The sequence below is a fragment of the Bubalus kerabau genome, chromosome 16, assembly GCF_029407905.1.
Source record: "Bubalus kerabau isolate K-KA32 ecotype Philippines breed swamp buffalo chromosome 16, PCC_UOA_SB_1v2, whole genome shotgun sequence".
Lineage (NCBI taxonomy): Eukaryota > Metazoa > Chordata > Mammalia > Artiodactyla > Bovidae > Bubalus > Bubalus kerabau.
The window spans coordinates 62,121,762-62,143,890 of NC_073639.1; the positions used below are offsets into that span (position 1 = coordinate 62,121,762).

At 56.8% G+C, this 22,129-nt stretch overlaps 1 protein-coding gene across 2 annotated transcripts in view; it reads left to right on the top strand.

Annotated features, from left to right (window-relative positions):
- The window catches only part of TESC (tescalcin), a 65,421-nt gene extending 45,771 nt beyond the window's left edge, over positions 1-19,650 (top strand). Inside the window, exons 3-9 of one of the 2 annotated variants that reach the window (XR_008703267.1) lie at positions 3,707-3,787; positions 10,645-10,784; positions 12,494-12,555; positions 12,659-12,766; positions 16,370-16,417; positions 18,407-18,827; positions 19,400-19,650. Coding sequence is in view for 1 of the 2 variants with exons in the window: in XM_055549617.1 (XP_055405592.1) it covers positions 3,707-3,787; positions 10,645-10,784; positions 12,494-12,555; positions 12,659-12,766; positions 16,370-16,417; positions 19,400-19,477 (517 nt within the window). In the remaining variant the exon portion in view is untranslated. The remainder of the gene's footprint in view (positions 1-3,706; positions 3,788-10,644; positions 10,785-12,493; positions 12,556-12,658; positions 12,767-16,369; positions 16,418-18,406; positions 18,828-19,399) is intronic. The other variant, XM_055549617.1, reaches the window with a different exon arrangement.
- Positions 19,651-22,129: the final 2,479 nt, after the last annotated feature.

Sequence of the window (22,129 nt, forward strand, 5' to 3'; positions counted from 1 at the left end):
GGTTGTTAATTTTCTTCTCTAGTCGCTCAGTCGTACAGTTGGGTTCTTTGAAGTCCTCCTGCCTCTGTCCTCCTCCTGAGACATTGCCCTCTCATGTCAGCCCGGGGCCCCGCTACCTTTTGTGGGATCTCCTGGTCCCAGGGGTGCTGCTGGTGTGTCCCTCCTTGCCACCTTAATAAGCACGAGGAACTGTTTTATCCCAGTCCCTTTAGAACCTGCAGCATCTTCTGTTTTGGCTTCTGTTCCCTCCTGGGGAATCAGTCAGACCCACTTTCCTGGTGTGTCCCTGAATGCGGTCCTTCCAGCAGCCCTGGGACAAAGCTCCATTGAGAGCCCCTACCTGGGCTCCGCCGGGTAGAGCAGGGTTGTGAAACTCGGCAAGCATCTGAGAACCGGGAGTGCCTCGGGACGCTGAAGGGCGAGGATGCTGGAAGAAGGGGCGGGGCCTGGGGACAATGCCCCGCCCACACCCAATGCCCCGCTCACACCGACCCTCCCTTCTTGCTCGCTCAGCTGTGCGTGCTCCGTGCTTGCGCTGCCTCTAGTTACCAGAGGCCTTGAGGATGTGGTGCTATGGAAATACGAGGCCTGTCCCCATGCTCTCAGGCACCTGAAAGCCTCCATCCGTGGAGCCCTCGCTCCTCACAGGACACCGTGCGTGCTGTGTTCCAGACTTCCTCCCAGGCATGCTCACCACAACCCTCTGAGGCTCTTGAGTGCAGAGGAGCAAGCCCAAGCCTCAGAGAAGCCAAGTCGCTTGTCCGAGGTGGCAGAGCTGGTAGAACCCCAGTGTGATTCCAGAGGCTGCGCCCACTTTGTAGATGAGGAGACTGAGGCTGAGGAAGGGTTGACAGTCACCAAGACTGGCCAAGAAAAGTCAGAGAGGGCTTGGGGTCTTGTGCTAACTAGCCATGCAGCAGCTGCTGGCTTCCTCTCCTTTCTCCCCACGTCCCCTCTCAAACCCCACATAGTCTCTTTGACTTGAGCTGTTCCCATCCCAGGGGCTCTGGGTTTTCCGTGTGTTTCCTCCTGTCACTGCATCTCACTCACGGGTGCTGTGCCAGAGCAGTGTGGACTGTCGGGTGTGTGAACAGTGACAGGGACAGTGAGACGAGCTTTCACAAGCTGAAACACACCCGTGACCCCAAACCAGAGCAAGGGCAGAGCATCCTTGGCCCCAGGCCTCAGGCTCTCTCCTAGTGACCAACCCTGGAAGTAGTTGACCGTGAACCTGTCTCTGAGCTGCACAGGTTAGCGCCTCACTTTTTGGGCTCTATATTGATAAAGCCATGGTGCAGTGGTTCTTTGCTTTCTAGTTTTTAAAAAATATTTTAGGAATATTTTAAAACAGGCTCGCTCATGCTCGTGCCCAGTTGCTTTAGTTGTGTCTAGCTCTTTGCAGCCCCATGACTGTCGCCCGCCAGGCTCCTCTGTCCATGAGGTTTCCCAGGCAAGAATACTGGAGTGGGTTGCCATGCCCTCCTCTGGGGTGGGGGAGAGGTCTTCCTGACCCAGGGATCGAACCTGTACCTCCTGCATTGCAGGCAGGTTCTTCAACCACTGAGCCCCTGGGAAGCCCTTAAAACAGCCTGACTGAGATATAATTCACATGTTATACAATTCATCCACTTAGTCTACAGTCCATATAAGAACATTTTCATCACTGCCGAGAGAAACCCTGTGTCTGCTAGCTGTCAACTGTCCCCCAGTCCCTGGCACCCGCCAGTCTGCTTTCTGTCTCCCTGGATTTGCTTATTCTGGACATCTCATATATTTGTACATAGAATCATACACCGTGTGGCCTTTTGTGTCTGGCTGCCTTCACTTAGCATCTTGCTCTCGAAGTTCATCTCTGTTGTAGCATGGGTCAGCAATGCAGTCCTTTTTATGGCCGAATAATATTCCAGTGCTGTGGGCCAGCTGCTCTGAGTGGGTTGCCTTCAGAACTGGGAACCTCAGGAATCTGAAATGTTGGCATCCATTGATGCTGGCTCCTGAGTTTGGCCAGATGCTGCAAGCAAACGAAGTCAGGAGTGCTGAGTGGTGAGGAGAGGTGGGAGACAGCTTGGAGAGGGAGAGAAGACGGAGGCATCCGGGCCCCGGGTAGGTCCTGCTTCTCCTGTCTGAGCCTCAGCCCCCCCATCTGTTTGGTGGGGGCAGGACAGGGCTCAGCTGTGTGTTTACAGAGCCTTCCAGCTCGGATGGTGCGGAGTGCCCCTTGTATGTGGCACTTCCTCCTTCCCAGTGTGGGTTGGTTCTAGGTTCAAGTTCTAAATCTGAGGGCTCCTGGACATTCTCCTTTTAAGTGGCTAATATCCTCCCAGCTTCCCCAAGCTGGGTCTGCCTCCTTATTCCCCGGGATTACCAGCCTGTGTCCTGGGTCCCTACCAAGGCCACTGCCTGTTGAAATCCACAGAGCAGAAGAAAAGGTGAGCAGGAAGCAGGTCCGAGAACAAAGGACAGCCTTATGCAGGAAGGTCAGGCAGCTGGGGACTTACCTGCCTCCATGACTGCAAACTCACAGCCTCTGGGACCCAGCGACACCTGGCCTCAGCCACAGGGTGGCTGTGTTTGAAATTCACCATCTCATACGAACATTTCTCTCTTTCTTTAAACAGCTTTACTGAAATAGAATTCGCATATCCAGCGATTCACCCACTAAAACGTGCGATGCGATTGGCTTTTAGTATGCTTCCAGAGCACTGTATCCATCACCACAGTCAGTTTGACAACATTTTCATCACCCCCTAAAGAGTTCTTGTACCCTTAATACCATTCCCCAGCATGGCTCCCAATCCCCTAGCCTCTGGCAACCACGAATCTCCTTTCTGTCTCTATGGATTGATTTCTTCTGGACTTTTCATATAAATGAAATCATACACTGTGTGGCCCAGCTTATTTCACTTAGCACCATGTGTATACGGTCCATCCGTATTGTGGCCTGTGTCTGTATTTATTTCCTTTTAATGGCTGAATGTGCTTAGCCGCTCAGTCGTGTCCGACTCTTTGTGACCCTATGGACTGTAACCCACCAGGCTTCTCTGTCCATGAGGATTCTCCAGGCAAGAATACTGGTGTGGGTTTCCATGCTGTCCTCCAAGGGATCTTCCCAACCCAGGGACTGAACCCAAGTCTTCTGCATTGCAGGCATTCTTTACCAGCTAAGCTACCCAGGAAGCCCACTTCTATCAATATTCACGGGCAAATTTCTATGTGGATTAATGTTTTCATTTCTCTTGGGACATATCCAGGTATATACCTAGCCGTGGAATCACTGGGTCACATGTAACTCCAGGTTTTTAACCTGCTGTGGACACTGTTTTTGAAATCTCCAAGCGAGCAGCTTGCTGCTCTGATTCCAGGACAGCCAACTCAGGGTTTCCCTACCTGGGGTATCTGACCGCTCAGAATAGGATGCAGGTCTTGTGTTGCTGCATCTTTCTGGGGGATGGGCAGGGTGGATGATGTCCGGGACATCTGTCAGATTCCCAAAGACGCCTCTGAGCCTCCAGGCCCTCTGCGGCCCCGCTGGTCCAAGGGTTAGAGGAGGAGGTGGACCAGTGCAGCGAATCCCAGTCCTAACTTGGGAATTCCAGACCATTCTCGTAGGGCCTGCTCAGAAAACACAACATGAGAAGTGATGAACACGCTCTCTGATGTCATTCTTCTCTCCCTCATTTCCCGGTGTGCCTCCTTGGAAACCCAGGAAGGAGAACTTCAACAACGTCCCTGACCTGGAGCTCAACCCAATCCGGTCCAAAATCATCCGTGCCTTCTTCGACAACAGGTGGGCCCTTCTCCTGGAATGCTGATGGTGGGTGACTTTGTGGGGAGTGTTTTGCCTTTGTAACCTCTGTCATAACTCGTGTTGGGTAGGAGTTGTGAGCATGGGCCAGAGGTCTAGCAGTTCTGGATTCATGGCTAGGTGACTTGGGACAGCTCACTCAGTCTCTCTCGGCCTCTGTAGTCTAGTTATGGCTGCATAACAAATTGCTCCCCCCTAAACTTAGCAGTTTCAGAGAAGGTGATGGCACCCCACTCCAGTACTCTTGCCTGGAAAACCCCATGGACGGAGGAGCCTGGTGGGCTGCAGTCCATGGGGTCGCTGAGGGTCGGACACGACTGAGCGACTTCACTTTCACTTTTCACTTTCATGCATTGGAGAAGGAAATGGCAACCCACTCCAGTGTTCTTGCCTGGAGAATCCCAGGGACAGGGGAGCCTGGTGGGCTGCTGTCTCTGGGGTCGCACAGAGTCGGACACGACTGAAGCGACTTAGCAGCAGCAGCAGCAAACTTAGCAGTTTAAGACAATACATATTTATTAGCTCACCAGTTCTATGCATCAGGGATTTGGGTTCTCTGGCTCAGGGAGGGTTAACTGGGGCTGCAGTCACCCAAAGGCATGACTGGGGGAGGCTCTGCTTCCGAGCTCATCCACCTGGATGTTGGCAGCTTATGAACCAATCCCCAGAGTTACCACACCTGGCAGCTGGGTTCCCTCAAGAGTAAGATGTTCCAGTGAGAAAGAGAGAGAGGGAGGGAGAAGAGAGAGACTGGGCCCTTGAGATGGAATCTATTGGAACTTCATCTTGCACATAACATTCCATCACCTTTTCTATATTGTTTTCTTCAGAAGTGAATTCCTGGGTCTCCCCACACTTGCAGTGGGGACCTCATGGGGCGTGGATACCAGGAGGCAGGCTCACTGGCGCCCTCCTGGGGGCTGCCTCGCTTCCCTTATAGATAGAATGACGGTGATACACCTGCCTTGCGGTGTTGCTGTGAGGCTGTGCTGAGATGATGTGTGTTGAAGAGCCAGAGTATGCTCAGTGCCCTGGCTTACAGATGGAGAAACTGAGGCAGAGAGAGGCACCATGGACAGTGTCCCAGAGCTGAGGCTAAGGCCAGAGCTCATGTCTCCAAATGTCCGGTGTCGTCAGGGTTGAAAGACTCAGGTATCGGGAGGGACATCATTGTGTCTGAGGCTTAGTGAGGAAGTAGGAGATGGACATGGGGGATGGGCACACTCTCAGCCTGACACCCTGTGTCTGCAGAGATCGCTGAGGAGCAGGGGAGCGGGCAGAAAGAGGAAGGAAGGGAACTGGTGTGTTGAGATCATGTGATAGGTGGGGACTCCCTGGATGGGCTTCAAGTCATGCGAGCCTGAACCGCCCAGCTCAGTTCTGCCAGGACTATGGGGACCTGAGCCAGAAGCAGGACCTCACCGTTCATGGGCTGGGACTGGGAAGTCCTCTGGCTGCCCCAGAAAATGCAGAGACCTTCCTCTAGGGCCTGTGGGGTGAGACCTGAGGAGAAAGTGCCCAGGAGTTAACCAGGCAAAGCAGAGAGAAACCAGAACTGCATGTGCAAAGGCCCTGTGGCCTAAAGTCCAGATATACAAGTGACAGGGGACTCAGCTGGAACACAGAGAGGCTGAGCGTGGGGAGAGGTGTGGGGTGGGCAGGGTGCATCGTGCAGACCCTAGGCCAGCAAGAGGGGTCTTGACTTCAACCCAGGAGCAGCATCAGGGGTGGGGTCACAGATAGGCTTTAAGGCAGGTGTGTGGGGCATGAAGCAGGTTGGCATCTTGCAGACGTCACTCTGGCTGCCAGTGGGTTGTCGGGGACTGAGGCCAGGGTCCCTCTGGCTGGAGCCGGGACTCCTGAGTGCAGAGGGATGGCGGATGGGTGGCTTTGAGATACCGGAGGGGGTGACAGAGGGCAGAGGAAAGTGAGGGAGCTGGTATCTGAGGAATCACCCCCAGCAAATTGTCACACGTCCCTTCAGAGAGGGATGGTTTGAAGTTGCGTGGTCCATGGTGAAGACGGGAGTAGAATTCAGCACCCCCACCTCCTTTTTAACCCTGGTTCTGCCTGCGGAATCCCAGGGTGAGGCCTGGGAGGGTGGGCAGTGAGCAGAGCAGGATTGAAGGGGGTGGGTTCCTGACAGGTAGTGGAGCGGGGATGGGGTGATGTGGCCCCCAAGGTGGAGACAATATGGCCCGTGGGGTCTGGGGTGGGAGGTGTCGCAGGAAGATGGTGAAGGGTGACCAGAGTGTCTTGGCGCCTGACACGAGAAGGGGCGGCGTGCAGACGTGTGTGTCTGTGTGTACACAGGCCCGCGGGCGCCTGCCTGTGAGGCTTGTTTCTGAAAGACGGGATGAGACCGGGGCAGCTGTGAGGTTGGCCGGGCTCCGGGGACCCAGCCTTCTGTGCTTGGAGCTGGAGGGGTTGGTGTCTTCCATGTACCGGGTGGGCCAAGATGGGGAGAGGGGGATGCCCCGGAGGTCCCAGTGACCCTGCTGCCCCCGGGCCTGTGGAGCCCACCTGGGGCCAAGGGCTTGGTTCTTCTGTCCTCACCGACAGCCCAGGAGGAGAGTGGCGGGGCTGGAGGGGGACCCCAGGAAACCTCTACTGTCCTGATTGGTGGGGGCGGGGCCGTGGACACCCGGAGGCTGCCTCACTTTGCTCATATACAGAACGATGACGGGAGTAACAGCCCCTGCGTCACGGTGTTGCTGTGAGGCTGTGCTGAGATGACGTGTGTTCAAGAGCCACGGTACGCTCAGTGCTCAGTCGCATCTGACTCTTTGCGACCCCGTGGACTGTGCCCGCCTTCCCCCGCTGGCCCTCCCCAAGGCTCCTCTGTCCCTCCCCAAGGCTCCTCTGTCCATGGGATTCTCCAGGCAGGAATCCTGGAGTGGGTAGCCATTTCCTTCTCCAGGAGATCTTCCCAACACAGGGATTGAACCCTGGTCTCCCGCATTGCAGGCGGATTCTTTACCGTCTGAGCCACCAGGGAAGCTGTTCCTTAAAGCAAGGCTGGCCAGAGGTTGCTTGGCCCTCCGCTGTCCACTGGGGAACTGGGAACAGGTTCCAGGAGTTGTGTTTTCAGGTTGGGGTGGAAGTTGGGTGTGGCCAGGCTGCTCTCCAGGAATGATACGCTGCCTGCCAAGGGGGCTGGGCCTGGGCCCGAGCTGGAGCAGAAAGCTCCCTCCAGCCAGAGGACAAGCGGCCCTGAATCCACAGTCAGAGGCAGGAGAGACCCCCGCCTTGCTTGGAGCATCCGATGTTAGGACAGAGCCATGAGCGCGGGCACAGGCGGGTGCCTCCCAAAGGATGGAGGGAGACCCTCAGTCAGTCAGGGAATGTTGGGTGTCTGCAAGGTGTCATCAGGCCTTTGAGCCCCTGATGAGGGGCGTGCAGCAGGAAATGGGGGCAAGGGCTGGGCTGAGACCTGGGAGACCAGGTGGAGGCTTGTGGTGGGGGGAGTCACCACAAGAGCTGGAGAAGCTTCCAGAGAGCGTTGAGCAAGGGAGGAACAGAGTCTAATTTGCTTAAAAAAAAAAAAAATTTATTTATTTATTTGGCTGCATTGGGTCTTAGTTGCAGCATGTGGGATCTAGTTCCCTGACCAGGGAGGGAACCTGGGCCCCCTGCATTGGGAGTGCAGAGTCTTAGCCACTGGACCACCAGGGACATCTCTGACTTGCTTTCTGCAGAGCTCATCCTGGCCTCTGCCCATCGGGATGGTGGAGGCTGGACCAGGCTGTCCTAGGAGAGAAGAAGATTGGATATGATGGGGAGGGAGTCAAGGGGTCCCCAGGCCTGCAGTGCGGGCGGCCCACAAGACCCCTGCTCTAGGGAGTGACCACTGGAAGATGATGCAGGACAGTGAGCAGGAGACAGGGAGGACAGCTGCCCATAGCAGTAGGTGAGAGCCCACTCCCGCCCCCGGCCCCTTGTGGGTTCTGGGACCTCAGCCTTGGGCCAGCTGCTTACAGACACTCTCTGGAGAAAGGGAGGCCCCTGGTGAGTTGGTGGACTGCCCAAGGTCAACAAGAAGAGGAGGATTGAGGAAAGGCTTCCCCAGCCGGGACCTGGAGCCGCTCAGCACCTGTGCGTCCTTTGTATTTCTGTCCTGTAAGCTCTGCCAAGGAGTGACGGAGGAGTCAGAGGACAGGCTGGAGGCAGGAGTTTCCTTTCAAAAAGTACCAGTGTCTGCCTTGCATCCTAAGGCGTTTGGGGAACAAGACAGTGAAGCAAAAGCTGGTTGGAAGGCAGTCTGAGCAGGGTCTGTCCCCACCTCCAAGGATTCTGGTCCTCACAGGGTCATTGGAGAGTTAAGGAAGTGAAAATACTGCATTCAAGCAGGCTTTCTTGCAAAAAGAGTGCTGTGATAGAGGGCTGCAGATTGGGATGTAGCCCCCATTCTTTTAGGGCTTCCCAGGTGGCACTAGCGGTAAAGAACCCGCCTGCCAATGCAGGAGACTTGGGAGACGTGAGTTAGGTTCCTTAGGTCAGGAAGATCCCCTCAAGGAGGGTATGGCAACCCGCTCTAGTATTCTTGCCTAGAGAGTCCCATAGACAGAGGAGCCTGGTGGGCTACAGTCTATAGGGTCGCAAAGAGTGGGACACGACTGAAGCGACTTAGCACACACGCCCATTCTTCTACCCACTGACCCTGGCCTCGGGGTGCCCCACTGTGGAAATTGGAGTGGAGTGCAGGTGGGCCTGGCTCTGGGTGCTGTGTCTGGGTTTCCTCGGCCTCTGCCCTCTGGTCGCCTTGAGAGACCAGGATGCTGGCCCAAAGGGACCTCCCAGGGACATGGGCAGGAACCCCTGAATTGGGTGCTGATGCCGAAGCAGCCAGGTCACAGCCTTCCCTGAGAAGCAGACACACATGGCCTGCCTGCCACAGGGTCCATCACATTTCTCTGAGCTCATCTCCATGCCCCTTGCTGCAGCCGGAACCCCCTGAGAAGGAGGTGCAAGCTAACCCAGTGAACCATGCCTCCTAGGAGCCTGATGATGCCTGGGGCTATTTTTACACCTTGTAAGTCTGGTCTGTGCCCCTGACAGCAGGAACTCGGAGGTTATTAAAAATCTGTCCAGAGAAACAGTGGGAAACCTTTGTAAGAGATGATTTCAGAGAAAATTGGGGGAGGGGGGAAAAAAACCACTCGAAGACTAGGCTTTCTGAGTCCTGGGGAGACCTCCTCTCCTCTCAGCAGTTTGTTGTTTCACATCCACCCTTCGTGATCCAGGCTCGGGAGCCACTTCTTTCTGGAAAATCTCCTAGAATGGAAGCTTGGGGATAGTGAGATCTCTAAACTGTGAAGTGTGTGGCCGCTGCAGGGGCAGGATTTGAAAGGGAACAGCTGGGCCCCTGCTTCCCCGGTGGCACAGCAGTAAAGAGCCTGTCTGCCAATGCAGGAGATGCAGGTTCGATCCCTGGGTTAGGATGATCCCCTGGAGAAGGAAATGGCAACCCACTCCAGTATTCTTGCTTGGGAAATCCCATGGTAAGAAGAGCCTGGCAGGCTATAGTCTATGGGGATCACAAAGAGTCAGATACAACTTAGCGACAAAACAACAGCTGGGCCCTTAGAGAACCTTGAACATGTTCCTTTAAGCTGAGATGTGGTCTTGACCCCCAAGAGGCACCCAAGTGCATTTGAGAAGCACCATCATCCCAGGCAAACTGAGAACTATCCCTTTGCAAGGAGGCACAGGGAGGGTAGGGGGACCATCAGACAGATGGCGACCTGCCCCAGTAGAAGTTGATCAGTGGTAAGAGTACGGCAGCAGTGGGTTAGGAGCCCGTGTCTGGTTGGAATCGGCTCCAAGCTGTTTTCTCAACTCCTCTGCCAGGACCTGCACTTGGCGGCTTGTCGATGCCTTCACATGCATTTGCTGAGTACCTGCTGTGTGTTCAGCATGGGACGGACCCAGCCTTGGGTACCCTCCCCAAGCCCTGCCAGGAACTCAAGCCCTTTCCCACCCCTTCAGAAAAACACACCTGCAGGGAAAACCTCAAACCTGTCCTGATCTGTTCGAAAACCTGCAGTTAATTGGTGCACTTCACACGTTGGTAGGAAACAGATTACTCAGAGTGCCTGCCAACAGATCACTGTGCCCGAGTTTCAGACAGCTGATAGAGAGCAGGAACTGGCAAACTTTCTCTAAAAGGCCAGAGAGTAAATATTTTAGGCTTTGCGGGCCACATCATCTCTGTTGCAACTGTTCAGCTCTGCCTTTATAGCCTGAAAGCAGCCGCGGATACCATGTAAATGAGCAGGCATGGCCATGTGCCAATAAAACTTTATTTCTGGACGCTCAGATTTGAATTTCATGTAATTTTCACTTGTCATGTGATGCTATTCTTTTTTCTCCCCCTTAACATTTTTTTTTTCAACCATATCAAAACATACAAACCCTTCTTAGTTCATGGGCTATATAAAAGCAGGCAGCAGACGGGATTTGGCCCCTGGGTGACTCCCTGACCCTTTCGATCTAAAGGAAAGGATCACGAGACGTACCTGGTGAATTACCGCCCAACTCTGTGCACCATGCATGCCCAGCAGCCCCCGCCCCACAGACACAGCTGCCTGTGTCTCCCCCAGACCCCCAGATGGTGGTTTCTGGGTGGGGGGAGTGCAGCACAGGGGCTGGACTAACCCCCCAGGGGCCCCCTGGTGCCCCCCCATGAGCTGGGCACTGGGTAGCAGAACCCAAGGCTGGGACAGCCATTGTAGGTAAAGCGAGTGCTTGGAAGGGCCAGTTTCTCTGGGGCTGTGGGCAGCCGCAAGATGAGCTTCTGTTTTGAATACATTTCCGACACCCTCTTCTTGCTCCCACAGGAACCTGCGCAAGGGGTCCAGTGGCCTGGCCGACGAGATCAACTTCGAGGACTTTGTGACCATCATGTCCTACTTCCGGCCCATCGACATCACCATGGATGAGGAGCAGGTGCAGCTGTGCCGGAAAGAGAAGCTGAGATGTGGGTGTCCCAGGGCCCCTCCCCACGGTACACCTGGCTGTTCGCATGTCCCTGAGGCCTGCTGTGCCCCTGCGGGGGGTGGGGAGGGTCAGGGAGCACCAGCTCTGGGCCTTGGGGGAGGGGGCTTTCACAGCACAGAGGGTGCTCCCCCTCCTAGGCTGTTCTGAGACAGCCTCCTTGTTGACACTCCTCAGCAGCTGGTGATTTTCTGGGAATAGAAGGGTCTGTCGGTGATAGGAAATTGGTTTGGACAGACCTGGTTCAATCCAGCCCTTCCACTAAGCAGCTGTGTGACCTTGAACCTGACGGTGGGAACAAGGGCTGGACATGTGGCTGGTTCTGAGGCTGGAGGAGACCGCCAGGGGTCTTTCGTCCCTTGCCCCGGTCCACAGCCTGCCACCAGACTCAGCTTCACGGAGTGGCCTCTGTGGGCCCACTCCCCCACCTTCAGAGCCGCTCTGGCCCTGGATCTGAGTTCAGGGCGGGCGGCACCCAGCCCTCCCTGTGCACTTTCCCATGACTCCAGCATCCTTCTGCACCCCGCCCCCGAGGCAGCAGCGTCTGCAGGGAAATGTAAACAGGGGCCTGGGCTATACTTAGCTCGGGACGTGTACCGAGGGCTGCTGGGGGCAGGGGGATGGCGCCTGGTGTCAGCCCAGCTTCCAGATGGTTCCAAGGGCTGGGTCAGGGGTCATGGGGCCTATGGGATGGGATGGACTCTGGTTCAAACCCGTGGCTGCCCCTCTGTTAATGAAGTGAAAATCAGTCGTGTCCATCTCTTTGCGACCCCATGGACTGTAGCCCGCCAGGCTCCTCTATCCATGGAATTCTCCATGCAAGAATACTGGAGTGGGTAGGCTCTTCCCTTCTCCAGGGAATTGTCCCAACCCAGGGATCAAACCCAGGTCTCCTACGTGGCAGGCGGATTCTTTACCGTCTGAGCCTCAGGGGAAGCCCCCCTTAATGGGGCAGCTGTGGGCAAATGCCTTCGCTTCTCTGAGCTTGTCAGCCCCGTCTGTGACAGGGCTCGGGGAGGGGTCATGTGAGGATGAGGGGCAGAGATGTTTGCAGAGCGCCAGGCAGGGTAAATGCCGGGACCAAGGCCATCGTGAGCTCGAGGCTCCCTGAGGCTCAGCCAGGGGTGGAAAGATCCCCTCCCCTTCAGCTCATGGCTCTGTTGGGATGTGGGCTGCTGAGTGATGTCAGTAAAGGGACCAGGTGACGTCACTGAGAGGGAAGCGAGCCGAGCAGCTGTGAATGCCCCTCAGGGGCCTGCTCGGATCAGCCAGGGGCGGGAGGGAAGCAGCGGGGTCTGTGACCTGCCCCAAGCCCAGGACGGCAGCCAGCCTCTTGGGTGTCAGGAGTGACACCTTGAAGTCACGCTGCACAAACTTCCTGTTAATGAGACTGCGCATGGTCCACTGGCCTTGGCTCACCTGATACCACCACCACGAGGCAGAGGTGTATTGACTCCCATTTTACAGATGGGAAAGCTGAGGCTCAGAGCAGTGAGGTTGCTTGCCCAAGGTCACCCACCCGAAATGGTCCGTCTGGCCCTTTGCCCTTGCCCCCTACAGCCTTGGCATTCGGGTTGCATTGCTGGGGGTGTTTTGCTCAGTTTGAGGGAGGGGGAGGTCGCCATAACGGGGAACCCAGGGCTTCCGTCTGCCTCGCCTGACTCATCCTCTGCCTCTCCCCAACGCCCCCAGTTCTGTTCCACATGTACGACTCGGACAGCGACGGCCGCATCACCCTGGAAGAGTATCGAAATGTAAAGTATGCTCCCGCGCCCGGCGGGCCCCAGCGCCCCCCACACCCCGCGCTCAGCAGCCTGGTGTAGCCCCGAGCTCACGGTGTGTCTGCCCCTCCGGCAGGTAGTAGAGGAGCTGCTCTCGGGGAACCCGCACATCGAAAAGGAGTCTGCGCGCTCCATCGCCGACGGCGCCATGATGGAGGCGGCCAGCGTCTGCGTGGGGCAGATGGTGAGAGCTCGGGGCCCCTGTCCCCACCCCCCACTCTCCGCCTGCGGAGCCCTGCCCTCTGTGAGTCTGTGCTTCTGGAAGGCCTGGAGGGCAGAGACCGCACGTGGCCTGCTCACCACTCCAGCTGGGCCTGGCGCAGAGCTCTGCCCAGAGGCCTGGCTGCTTTCCTGTCCCACCAGACCAGATCTGAGGCCCCAGTCCTGAGGGGTTGGGCCAGGCAGGGGAGGCTGGGCTTTGGGGGGCCACAGACCCTACTGGGTAGCCTCCCTGGGCCCACAGGTAGCACCTGGCACAGCGCCAGGCCCAGTTGGTGCACAGCACGGGCTCACTGTCATTAATTTTATTATTTGAGGCGATTTGTGGCCTGGAGGGCAGGGGTCTCCTGAGGGCCCACGATCTGGCGTCCAGGGAGGAGCTGGGAGCAGCGGGGGCCACCTGTAGATGAGACAGGGGCTCGGCCATCCGGGCATGTGGCTGACGAGGGTGGGAGGCCTCCCGCTGGTGTCAGAAGTGGTGAGTCACTTCTCAGCCGGGCTCTCAGGCCTGGGGTTTCTCTTCCCGGCTCTGTTGACACGGGGCCCTCTGGGGTTGCAGGGTGTTGAGCAGCGTCCCTGGCTTCTACCTACTGGATGCCAGTCACACCCTCCAAGTCGTGACGAGCAAACATGTCTCCAGCAGAGCTACCGTCCCTGGGTTAGTGCTGGGGTGCGGTGTGTGTGCGAAGTCACACCTAGTGCAGAACCGATGGAGCAGAGGGCACAGGGACGGACGGTCAGGGGACTGGGAGCCAGCGCGTCTGTGAGCGGCCACGGCCGGCACTCACGGGCTCGGAGTGTGCTGTTGGGGGGAGGGGCAGTTGCAGGTTCCCTTGGGAGGCCCCAGGGTCCTCCGAAGGGTGCGCGCACAGCGTGTGCAGGCACCGTGCTAGGTTCTTCACGGGCATGGCTTTATGGACTTGTAGCCTGTTTCACTGGTTCCAAGTGAACTGAGGGGAACCAAGGCTCAGAGGCATAGGAATCTTATGGACTTCCTGGGCAATGACCTTGGACTCTCTCTCTTGCAGGGGCTCTGAGCCCCTAGGGGGCTGTGTGGGCAGGCACATGATCACCTCCATGGACTTTGTTCCTTGCGGGGGGGTGTCTCGGGTGTTCCCCCTGAGGCCACCCCCTCTGGCTCCTGCGTATTCACTGTGGCTGCCGTCCCAGACACCACCACGGCTTTGGGGTCACCCCAGCCCACGTGGAGGGCTGTTTTTTTCCTGCTGGAACCTGCTGTTTGTGCCCAGGCCCGTCACTGTAGATGGCAGGCCTGGGCCTGCCCCCAGGGGCAAGGGGGCTGCGGTCACTTTATTGACCTGCATTTTATCTGTCTGCTTCAGGGGCCCTAGGGAGGCTTCTGAGTTTGGTGAACCCACCCTCCTCAGCAGATTAAACTGCTGCAGGAAGGGCTGGTGGCCTCGTTTGGGAGCGCGGGGATCCCCGGCCGGGCTGCGCGAGCATCCCCGGCCGGGCTGCGCGAGCAGAATCCTCACTTGATTTAATTACACTCTCCTCCGATAAATTGCTCCCTGTCATACTCCAGTTTCAATTGGCGAGTTTTCTTAATTTGCTGTCGTGAAATCGCTGGCAGCTGGCAGCTGCTGGTCTGCATAGAATCCACGCATCCTCGGAGCCCATGCCGGCTTCCTGGGGGGGGCATCCCGCCACCGTGGGCATCATCTCCCTTTAGTTACCAGTCCTAATGTTTTCTCGTGTGATCGTTGACCAGATAAACACAGAGGCGAGGGGTGACCACATCCTTTCATACTGCATGGCCTCTGAGGACACTTGACGTATCTGCCAAAGACAGATGAGGCATCGCCCACCATCATGGACTTCCAGTGCCAGTTGTCTGGTGTGGCTGAGATCTTTCCAGAGTGCGTCTCTGGGAAGCCTTCCTGTGGCTGGAGGGTGGGCCGGCTCTCCTGGGGCCTCAGCCCCAGTGCTTCCCCGAGCCTCTGGCCCCTCCACCTGCCTTGCTTCCACTGGGCACCCACCCTCCAGGCCGGGTCTCGGGCCAGCGGGGCCTTGCTCCCCTCGGCCGCCCCCAGGGACCTGGGGTGGCGGGCAGGCGGAGGGCAGCCACTTCTTCTGTCTATTGACCCTGGTCAGGAAGAGCAGGCAGCCCTAGGGACAGGGCTGGTCCAGGCCTTCTAAGAATCTGACATTTTTCATAAAATTAAAAAGTATATCCCAAATTAGATTAAGAGCAGAGCCCACTTGAGGGGGCTGTTGTGAGATTCGCATCAGCTCATGGTAATCACGTTGGTAAAACACTCGTAGAGTGCCTGCTGGTGTTTTCTTCTTTTTTTAAATGAATTATTTATGTATGTATGTTTAGCTGCGCTGGGTCTTGGTTGCTGCACGTGGGCTTTCTCGAGCTGCGGTGAGCAGGGGTTACCCTACTTGCAGTGCGCTGGCTTCTCAGAGCACTGGCTCGGTCGTTGTGATGTATGAGCTTAGTTGCTCTGTGGCATGTGGGATCTTCCCGGACCAGGGATCGAACTGGTGTCCCCTGCATTGCAAGGCGACTCTGAACCACTGGACCACCAGGGAAGTGCCTAGTGTTTTCTTAACTATGCATCAGAACAAATCTCTGGGCGGTACGTAAAGAGAAGTGCGTCTCTCCTGGTCCTCCTCCCTAAAGAGACCTGCCTTTGATGGGTTTTTCCCAACACAGATCAACGCACACATGTGTGTCTTCTAGTTCTGAGTCACACAACATGGCGTTCAACTCCCCCGGCTTCCTCATCCCCGTGCTGACCCTGCACGTCCACAGGACAGGTGGCAGCCATCTGCAAGCATCTTTCTGCTCCTTGTTTTTTTTTTTTTCCACCGGGTGCATATCTTGGAGCCTCTTCCATGTCAGCCCATCTGGGATCAACCCCTTCTTCGTGGTAATCCGTAGCCCGGACGACCACACTTTGTTTAGCTGGTCTCATGTTGACAGGCGGTGGGATGTCCACCCAGTTGTCACGGGCACAGAGGGCGCTGTGGGCCGGGGCGGGGGCTGTGGGGACTTGGTCGTAGTGGCATCGGGGGCAGGAGCCCTGCTTATCATCTTGTGCGTCCCCATGTGCACAGGCGACTCAGCAGGAGGGAGGCTCCTGGACCCCATGCCATCAGGGTGACTCACGGGCGAGAAGGAGTGGGCCGTGCAGGCTGGCCCTTCATTCCCTTGGCCCTTTCCCAGTGTCTGGAGCGCCGGTCAGCCCAGAGCTGCTCTTAACCAAGCCTGGTTTGAGAAGGCAGAACGGAGAAACAACAGGGGGTGTCTGTTGGTGGCCACCCCAGCCTCTGTGCCCACCCCACCCCCCTTCTTTTCCCATCCTTGTCGGCCCTGTCCTCCCCAGGGGCATAGGTAGGGGGTGAGCCTGCACCGGCTTCCACCCCACCCTCAAGGGGATGCTGGAGTTCAAGGTGACCAGCCCCGAGCTGGAGGCGAACAGTCCACAGTGTTCTCGTGGTCCTACCTACACGCCTCACCCCGCTTTCTGTGTCGGGGGGTGGAAGTGGAGGGTCCCTGGGCAGAAGCCGCTCACTGCGCCCCGTTCTCTCTCTGCAGGAGCCCGATCAGGTGTATGAGGGGATCACCTTTGATGACTTCCTAAAGGTGGGTGCCTGGGAGATGGGGGTGGGCACGGGGGCTGCGCTGGGGGCTTGCAGGGGACCCTGCTGGTCAGGAAGAGACAGGCATCTCGAGCGAACAGAGTCTAGCCTGAGTGTGGCCTTTACAGTGGTTTAAACTGGTGGCAGAAAGTGAAGAGGAACTAAAAAGCCTCTTGATGAGAGTGAAAGAGGAGAGTGAAAAAGTTGGCTTAAAGCTCAACATTCAGAAAACTAAGATCATGGCATCTGGTCCCATCACTTCATGGGAAATAGATGGGGAAACAGTGTCAGACTTTATTTTTGGGGGTTCCAAAATCACTGCAGATGGTGATTGAAGCCATGAAATTAAAAGACGCTTACTCCTCGGAAGGAAAGGTATGACCAACCTAGATAGAGTATTCAAAAGCAGAGACATTACTTTGCCAACAAAGGTCCATCTAGTCAAGGCTATGGTTTTTCCAGTGGTCATGTATGGATGTGAGAGTTGGACTGTGAAGAAAGCTGAGAGCCATAGAATTGATGCTTTTGAACTGTGGTGTTGGAGAAGACTCTTGAGAGTCCCTTGGACTGCAAGGAGATCCAACCAGTCCATCCTAAAGGAGATCGGTCCTGGGAGTTCTTTGGAAGGAATGATGCTAAAGCTGAAACTCCAATACTTTGGCCACCTCATGCAAAGAGTTGACTCATTGGAAAAGACTCTGATGCTGGGAGGGATTGGGGGCAGGAGGAGAAGGGGACAACAGAGGGTGAGATGGCTGGATGGCATCACCGACTCGACGGACGTGAGCCTGAGTGAACTGTGGGAGTTGGTGATGGACAGGGAGGCCTGGCGTGCTGCGATTCATGGGGTCGCAAAGAGTCGGACATGACTGAGCAACTGAACTGAAACTGGTTTTACTTACGTTTATTGAAAGGGTGATCATAGTCACAGACGCTCAAAACAACTTAGCAAGAATGAAAGGGCCTCTGAGGAAGGCTCTGTTTTTCTCCCCATCAAGTCCCTGGTCCCCTTTCTCAGAAGCACCCTGTTCACAGCTGGAACCAGGGTCTGGAATGTTCCATGACTGTGAGCCCAGCTCTTCCCAGAAGCACGCACTGGTGCTGCCCACATGTGGTCCTGCCGTCCTCCTGGGCCTCACAGACAGTGCTGTGTGCCCAGCTGCCCACCTTCTACCCTGGTTAGTGGACGTTCAGGCCTCACCCAGCCTTCACATCTGTAAACGTGCCTGCAGACTGGGAACGGGGGCCCTGGGTGCTCTGATCGGTGAGGAGTCAAGCCCCCCTCCTGTATTCTGCCCACTCTTTGGCCCTGAGCACCCCAACAGTGGGGTCCCCGCACCCCTTCCAGGAGCTGAGGAAGATGGGAGGTTAGGGCAACAATAGCCAGGGGCTCCTAGGCCAGCCGCCAGCGCTCCCAGGCAGCCCTGAGGGAACAGGCCTGTGCCCGGGACGGGGCTGGAGACTCCCACCCCATGGCTGAAGCTCTGGGAAGCCGAGGGGCAGCATGCCTGAGGGGCTCCCCCAAAGTCTGAGCCACCAACTTGGCCGGTCATGGCAAGAGGAGGGGCATGGGTGGTACAGACCAGGCCTGAAGGAGAGACTGGAAGGGTCTGCTGGGCTGGAGGAGGGCAGCCTCCTTTCTCAGGAGGGGGGCAGGTGGGTGGGGAGAAATTGAGCTGGCATTTGTGCCATGGGTCACCTTGGCATGTGGAAAGGTGGTAACACCCAAGCAAGAACCAGAGTGAGCAGTGAGAAGACCAGGGAGGCCAAGGGGAGGTTAGGGAGGGGAGGATGCTGCTTTAAGCCAGAAGACGAGATGAAATCCTTTTTGGCCCCAGAAAACCAGCTTCTTCCCCCACAGTCCATTCCCCAGCCCTGCCCTGCCCGCCTCCAGGGCTCCCAAGTCTGTGGCCCCTGGGCTTTTCCCCACCAGCCCGCCACTCCCGTTCTCTGAGCCCCATTGTGACCCTCTCGTCACCTTGGCATTTGGCAGAAACCATCTTGGGCATCCAGACATCTCTTCCTGGGAACACCCTGCCCACCTAACAAGGAAAGCGCCTGGGGCTGTGGGCTTGTGAAGGTGGCTGAAAATGTGCCAAGGCCTCCCTGTGGCTTGGGTGCCCACAGCACTGTGCTCGTCCAAGCCGCGTGGCTGTCCCTGCAGATGTTGAGGGCGACACTGTGAGAGTCTGAAGTTCTTACATAATCAGGGAGATGGTGACCAGTCGCCGCCCACCACACCCCTCGGTTCCTGCCCGCATGCTTCTGGCTGTCTCAGCATCCGTGGTCTCTTGGGCCCCGAGTGGCCGAGGAGCAGGAGTCCTGGGCGCTGGAGCTCGTAGTGCGGCATGGGGTCTGGTGGCCTGAGTGTCCGCTAGGGACCTGGCCAGGATGGACCCTGATGGAGGTGCCAGGTATGTGGTGACAGACTTGGTCTTTGGCAGAAATCACCTTTCCTGGGCAGGAGCTTGTCTTTCTGGAACACTATGACCTATCTCTGGGAGGTTATAAAGACCTAACTGTCACGACCTTTGAATGAATGATGATGGCTTGATGCGATCTTAGAATTACACATCCCTGAACAGTTTACAAGCCACTTCCATGCAGGATTCCACGGGAGCCCCCACCACAGAGTGGGCAGCACAGGTGGTGGTCTCCACGTCTTTCTGGTGCAAAAGAGGTTTGCCCCAGGGGCTCAGGAATTTGCGTGAAAATCACAGAGTCTGAAGTGGTGGTGGGTGGGATTCGAGCGACTTCAGCTAGGAGCCTGGATTCAGCACTTGAATAATAACTTGCTGTGACAGTCCAGAAGAATCCGAATGTCAGCCCAGTTAACCAGCAGAGGCAGATGGAAGAGGTTCCATGCTTCGCTCTGGATCTCACCTGTGGGGGCATCACGGTGGGCGGTGGAGGTGGGTGGGCGGGGAGTGGCCGGGGGTCTGGGGGAGCGGGGATGCCCACTCACGCCGCTCCGTCCGTGCTTCAGATCTGGCAGGGCATCGACATCGAGACCAAGATGCACGTCCGCTTCCTTAACATGGAGACCATCGCCCTGTGCCACTGACTGCCCGCCCCACGGAGCGCCTGCACCGGGATCTGGGCTGCGCAGGGGGCCCGTGTGCTGCGGCCTTTATTGTAAATAGCCGACACGCCTCGCTCATCTCGTTTTCCCGCAGGTTATGGTGTGTGGGACTTTGGTGTTTTTATCTCTAATAAAAAAGGAAAAGGGTTTGGTAATGAGCGTGGCTTCTACCTGTCCCCCACGTCCACGCGTGCAGCCTGGCCGTCTGGTGGCCCAGAGGTTGACCGTGAGGAGCAAGCAGTAGCAGCTAGTTCTCAAAGGCTGGTTTGCAAGGGGATTTTTTTTTCTCCCTTCCTGTCTGGCGTATTTGGGATTAACAGGTTGCTGTTTTCCCGACACAAGTGCTGGGAACTCGTCTGCTTCCTCAGTCTCCAGCTCCTCCATGGGGGCAGGGGTTGGGGTTGGGGGCTTCCTGGATGTCACGATCCGATATTGAGACCCAAGGAGAAGACGTGAGCAGGGCCAGCCACGGGGAACACCCAAGTTCACCCCGTGGTACTGGGGGCGCCGGCAGTCAGCCTGGCGGGATCAGATTCAGGGGGCCTGGCCTGAGGACAGGGGCAGCCACACAGCCTGCACCCAGAGGTCTGCAGCACAGCGGCAGCTGGGGAGGCCACTGGCCCAGGTAAGCATCTCCCACACCTCCGGTTGTCACCTGCTGGCAGTGGAGGCTGAGGCAAGGGGGAAACACGGTCGTTCAGCCGGGGCGGTGGCTGTGGCTGGGGAGTCAGCACAGGGCTGGCCTTCGGTGGTGCCCTGGGGACCTGCTGACTCTCGGGCAGCACTGTGGTCTCTAGTCACGTTCCGCTTCCTGGTGGTCCCTGTTATTGACACCTACCGGAAGGCACCTTCCTAGCCTTCTAGGAAAGCTCCCCTGATCATTGGTTACTGCTTTTATTCTTTGTGCTCTTAAATTTGCAATTCAGTTTTGGTATTAAGCATCTTTTCTCTATCTTACACTCACATGTTAGGGTTCAGAATGTAACAGGCACACCCCGGAGCCTTCATCTGATGCCCAGCGCCCGGGTCTACATGCCCCCAGAGCTGTGTCGGGCGCACACAGCGGATGTGTTGCTTAGGACGAGGTGAATGTTGGTGTTTTGAAGCCAAAACAGACCCACGAGGCAATGAAGGGAAGCGTGACCACCTAGCACAGAGTTGAGGAGCCTGTGTCTGAGGGTGGTGGCAGAGCTGGAAAGCCCTCCTTATTCAGATGGTGAGCGCTGATGTGGGCATTTCAGCCCCGGGGAGCGCATGGCGGGGCTGGCTGGGACCTCCGACCCCAGCGGGGCCTGAGAAACGCCAGCTCCATGGACCCTGATGTGCAGACAGGCGGCTGGGACAGCGCCACCCCACCTCCATCTCCCGTGAGTCGAGAGCCGTGTGGAATCACTTCCGGAGCTCTGCTGCTTTTTTGTAATTTTTACTGATTTTTGGCCTTTTAATGAAGTATGGTTGATTTACAGCATTGTGCTGATTTCCGCTGAACAGCAAAGTGATTCAGTTAGACACATAATACGTACATCCGTTTTGTATATTCCTTCCCACTATGGTTTATCCCAGGAGACTGGATGTAGTTCCTGGTGCCACACTTTTGAATTTGCTTGTTTAGTGCTGAATTCCACAAATGTTTTGACATTTTCAGGAGCAAAGCCCGAGGCCTCTGCTTCTTACCCTCCCGGTGGCAGCATTTGTGTGGGAGACTGGGATGTGATTGCCCCCACCCCTGACTACAACACCCCTCCCCGCTCCTCCCGTTGCTGGGATCTGGTTGCCAGCAGAAGGAATTTAGAAAGACCTGCAGTCGGGAGAGCTGGTCCCGTGTAAGTGCTAGTCAGCGCTCGTCCAGGATGGGTCTGCAGTGAGACGCCCGCGGCCTGGCCGAGGCACGCGTGCCCCTAGCCCCCCAGCCCCTGCTGAGTCCTTTCCCGCCCAGCACGGATGCCAGGGCCCCGCGGAGTCACTCAGAGCAGGCCTGCTGGCGTGGCCGCGAGGGCTGTTTTCTGGGATTCTCCGTTTGCTTTAGTCTTCTCAACAAAGGCAGTTCATGTAGTGTTTTTGTAAATAACAGACCTTCTACCTGCCCAGCCTGCGTTTGGGAGCGTGGCCACTGTGGGTGCAGAGCGTGCGTTTGTACTTGTTCAGACCACCAAGGGCCGGCTGGATGTCTTTGGAGCTTTGGCCACAGCTTACCTAAACTGCTAGTTAGAAAGGGATTTATTCACCCCGAGCCTGGTCCGTGCTGCCCAAGAGCATGCTGACACCCCACTGTCCCTGAGGGAGTCTGACTGCCTGCCACCAGAAGGCGGGCCAGAGTCAGCCTGGGGCTCTCCTTCGGGCTCCCAGGGCACCGTGTGCGTGAGGTGGTATTTTCACTCACTTGGTCATTCAGGGAGTGAATGGGGTCGGCTGTTAGTTAGGGCAGACCCACTCCTAGGGAGGGGGGTTATTCCCCACAGCCTGCTGGCCTTTGACTGGAAAGAACAAGGGTCACTGATCTGGGCATGAGTCTTGGCATGGCCCCTGTGACAGGCTGGACCCATGGGTGTGCTCAGAAGGGGCAGAGACCCTGAGTGAGTGTAGCTCTGCCCCCATCTGAAATGACGTGTCTGTTGATTTCTCAATTTGCCTGCT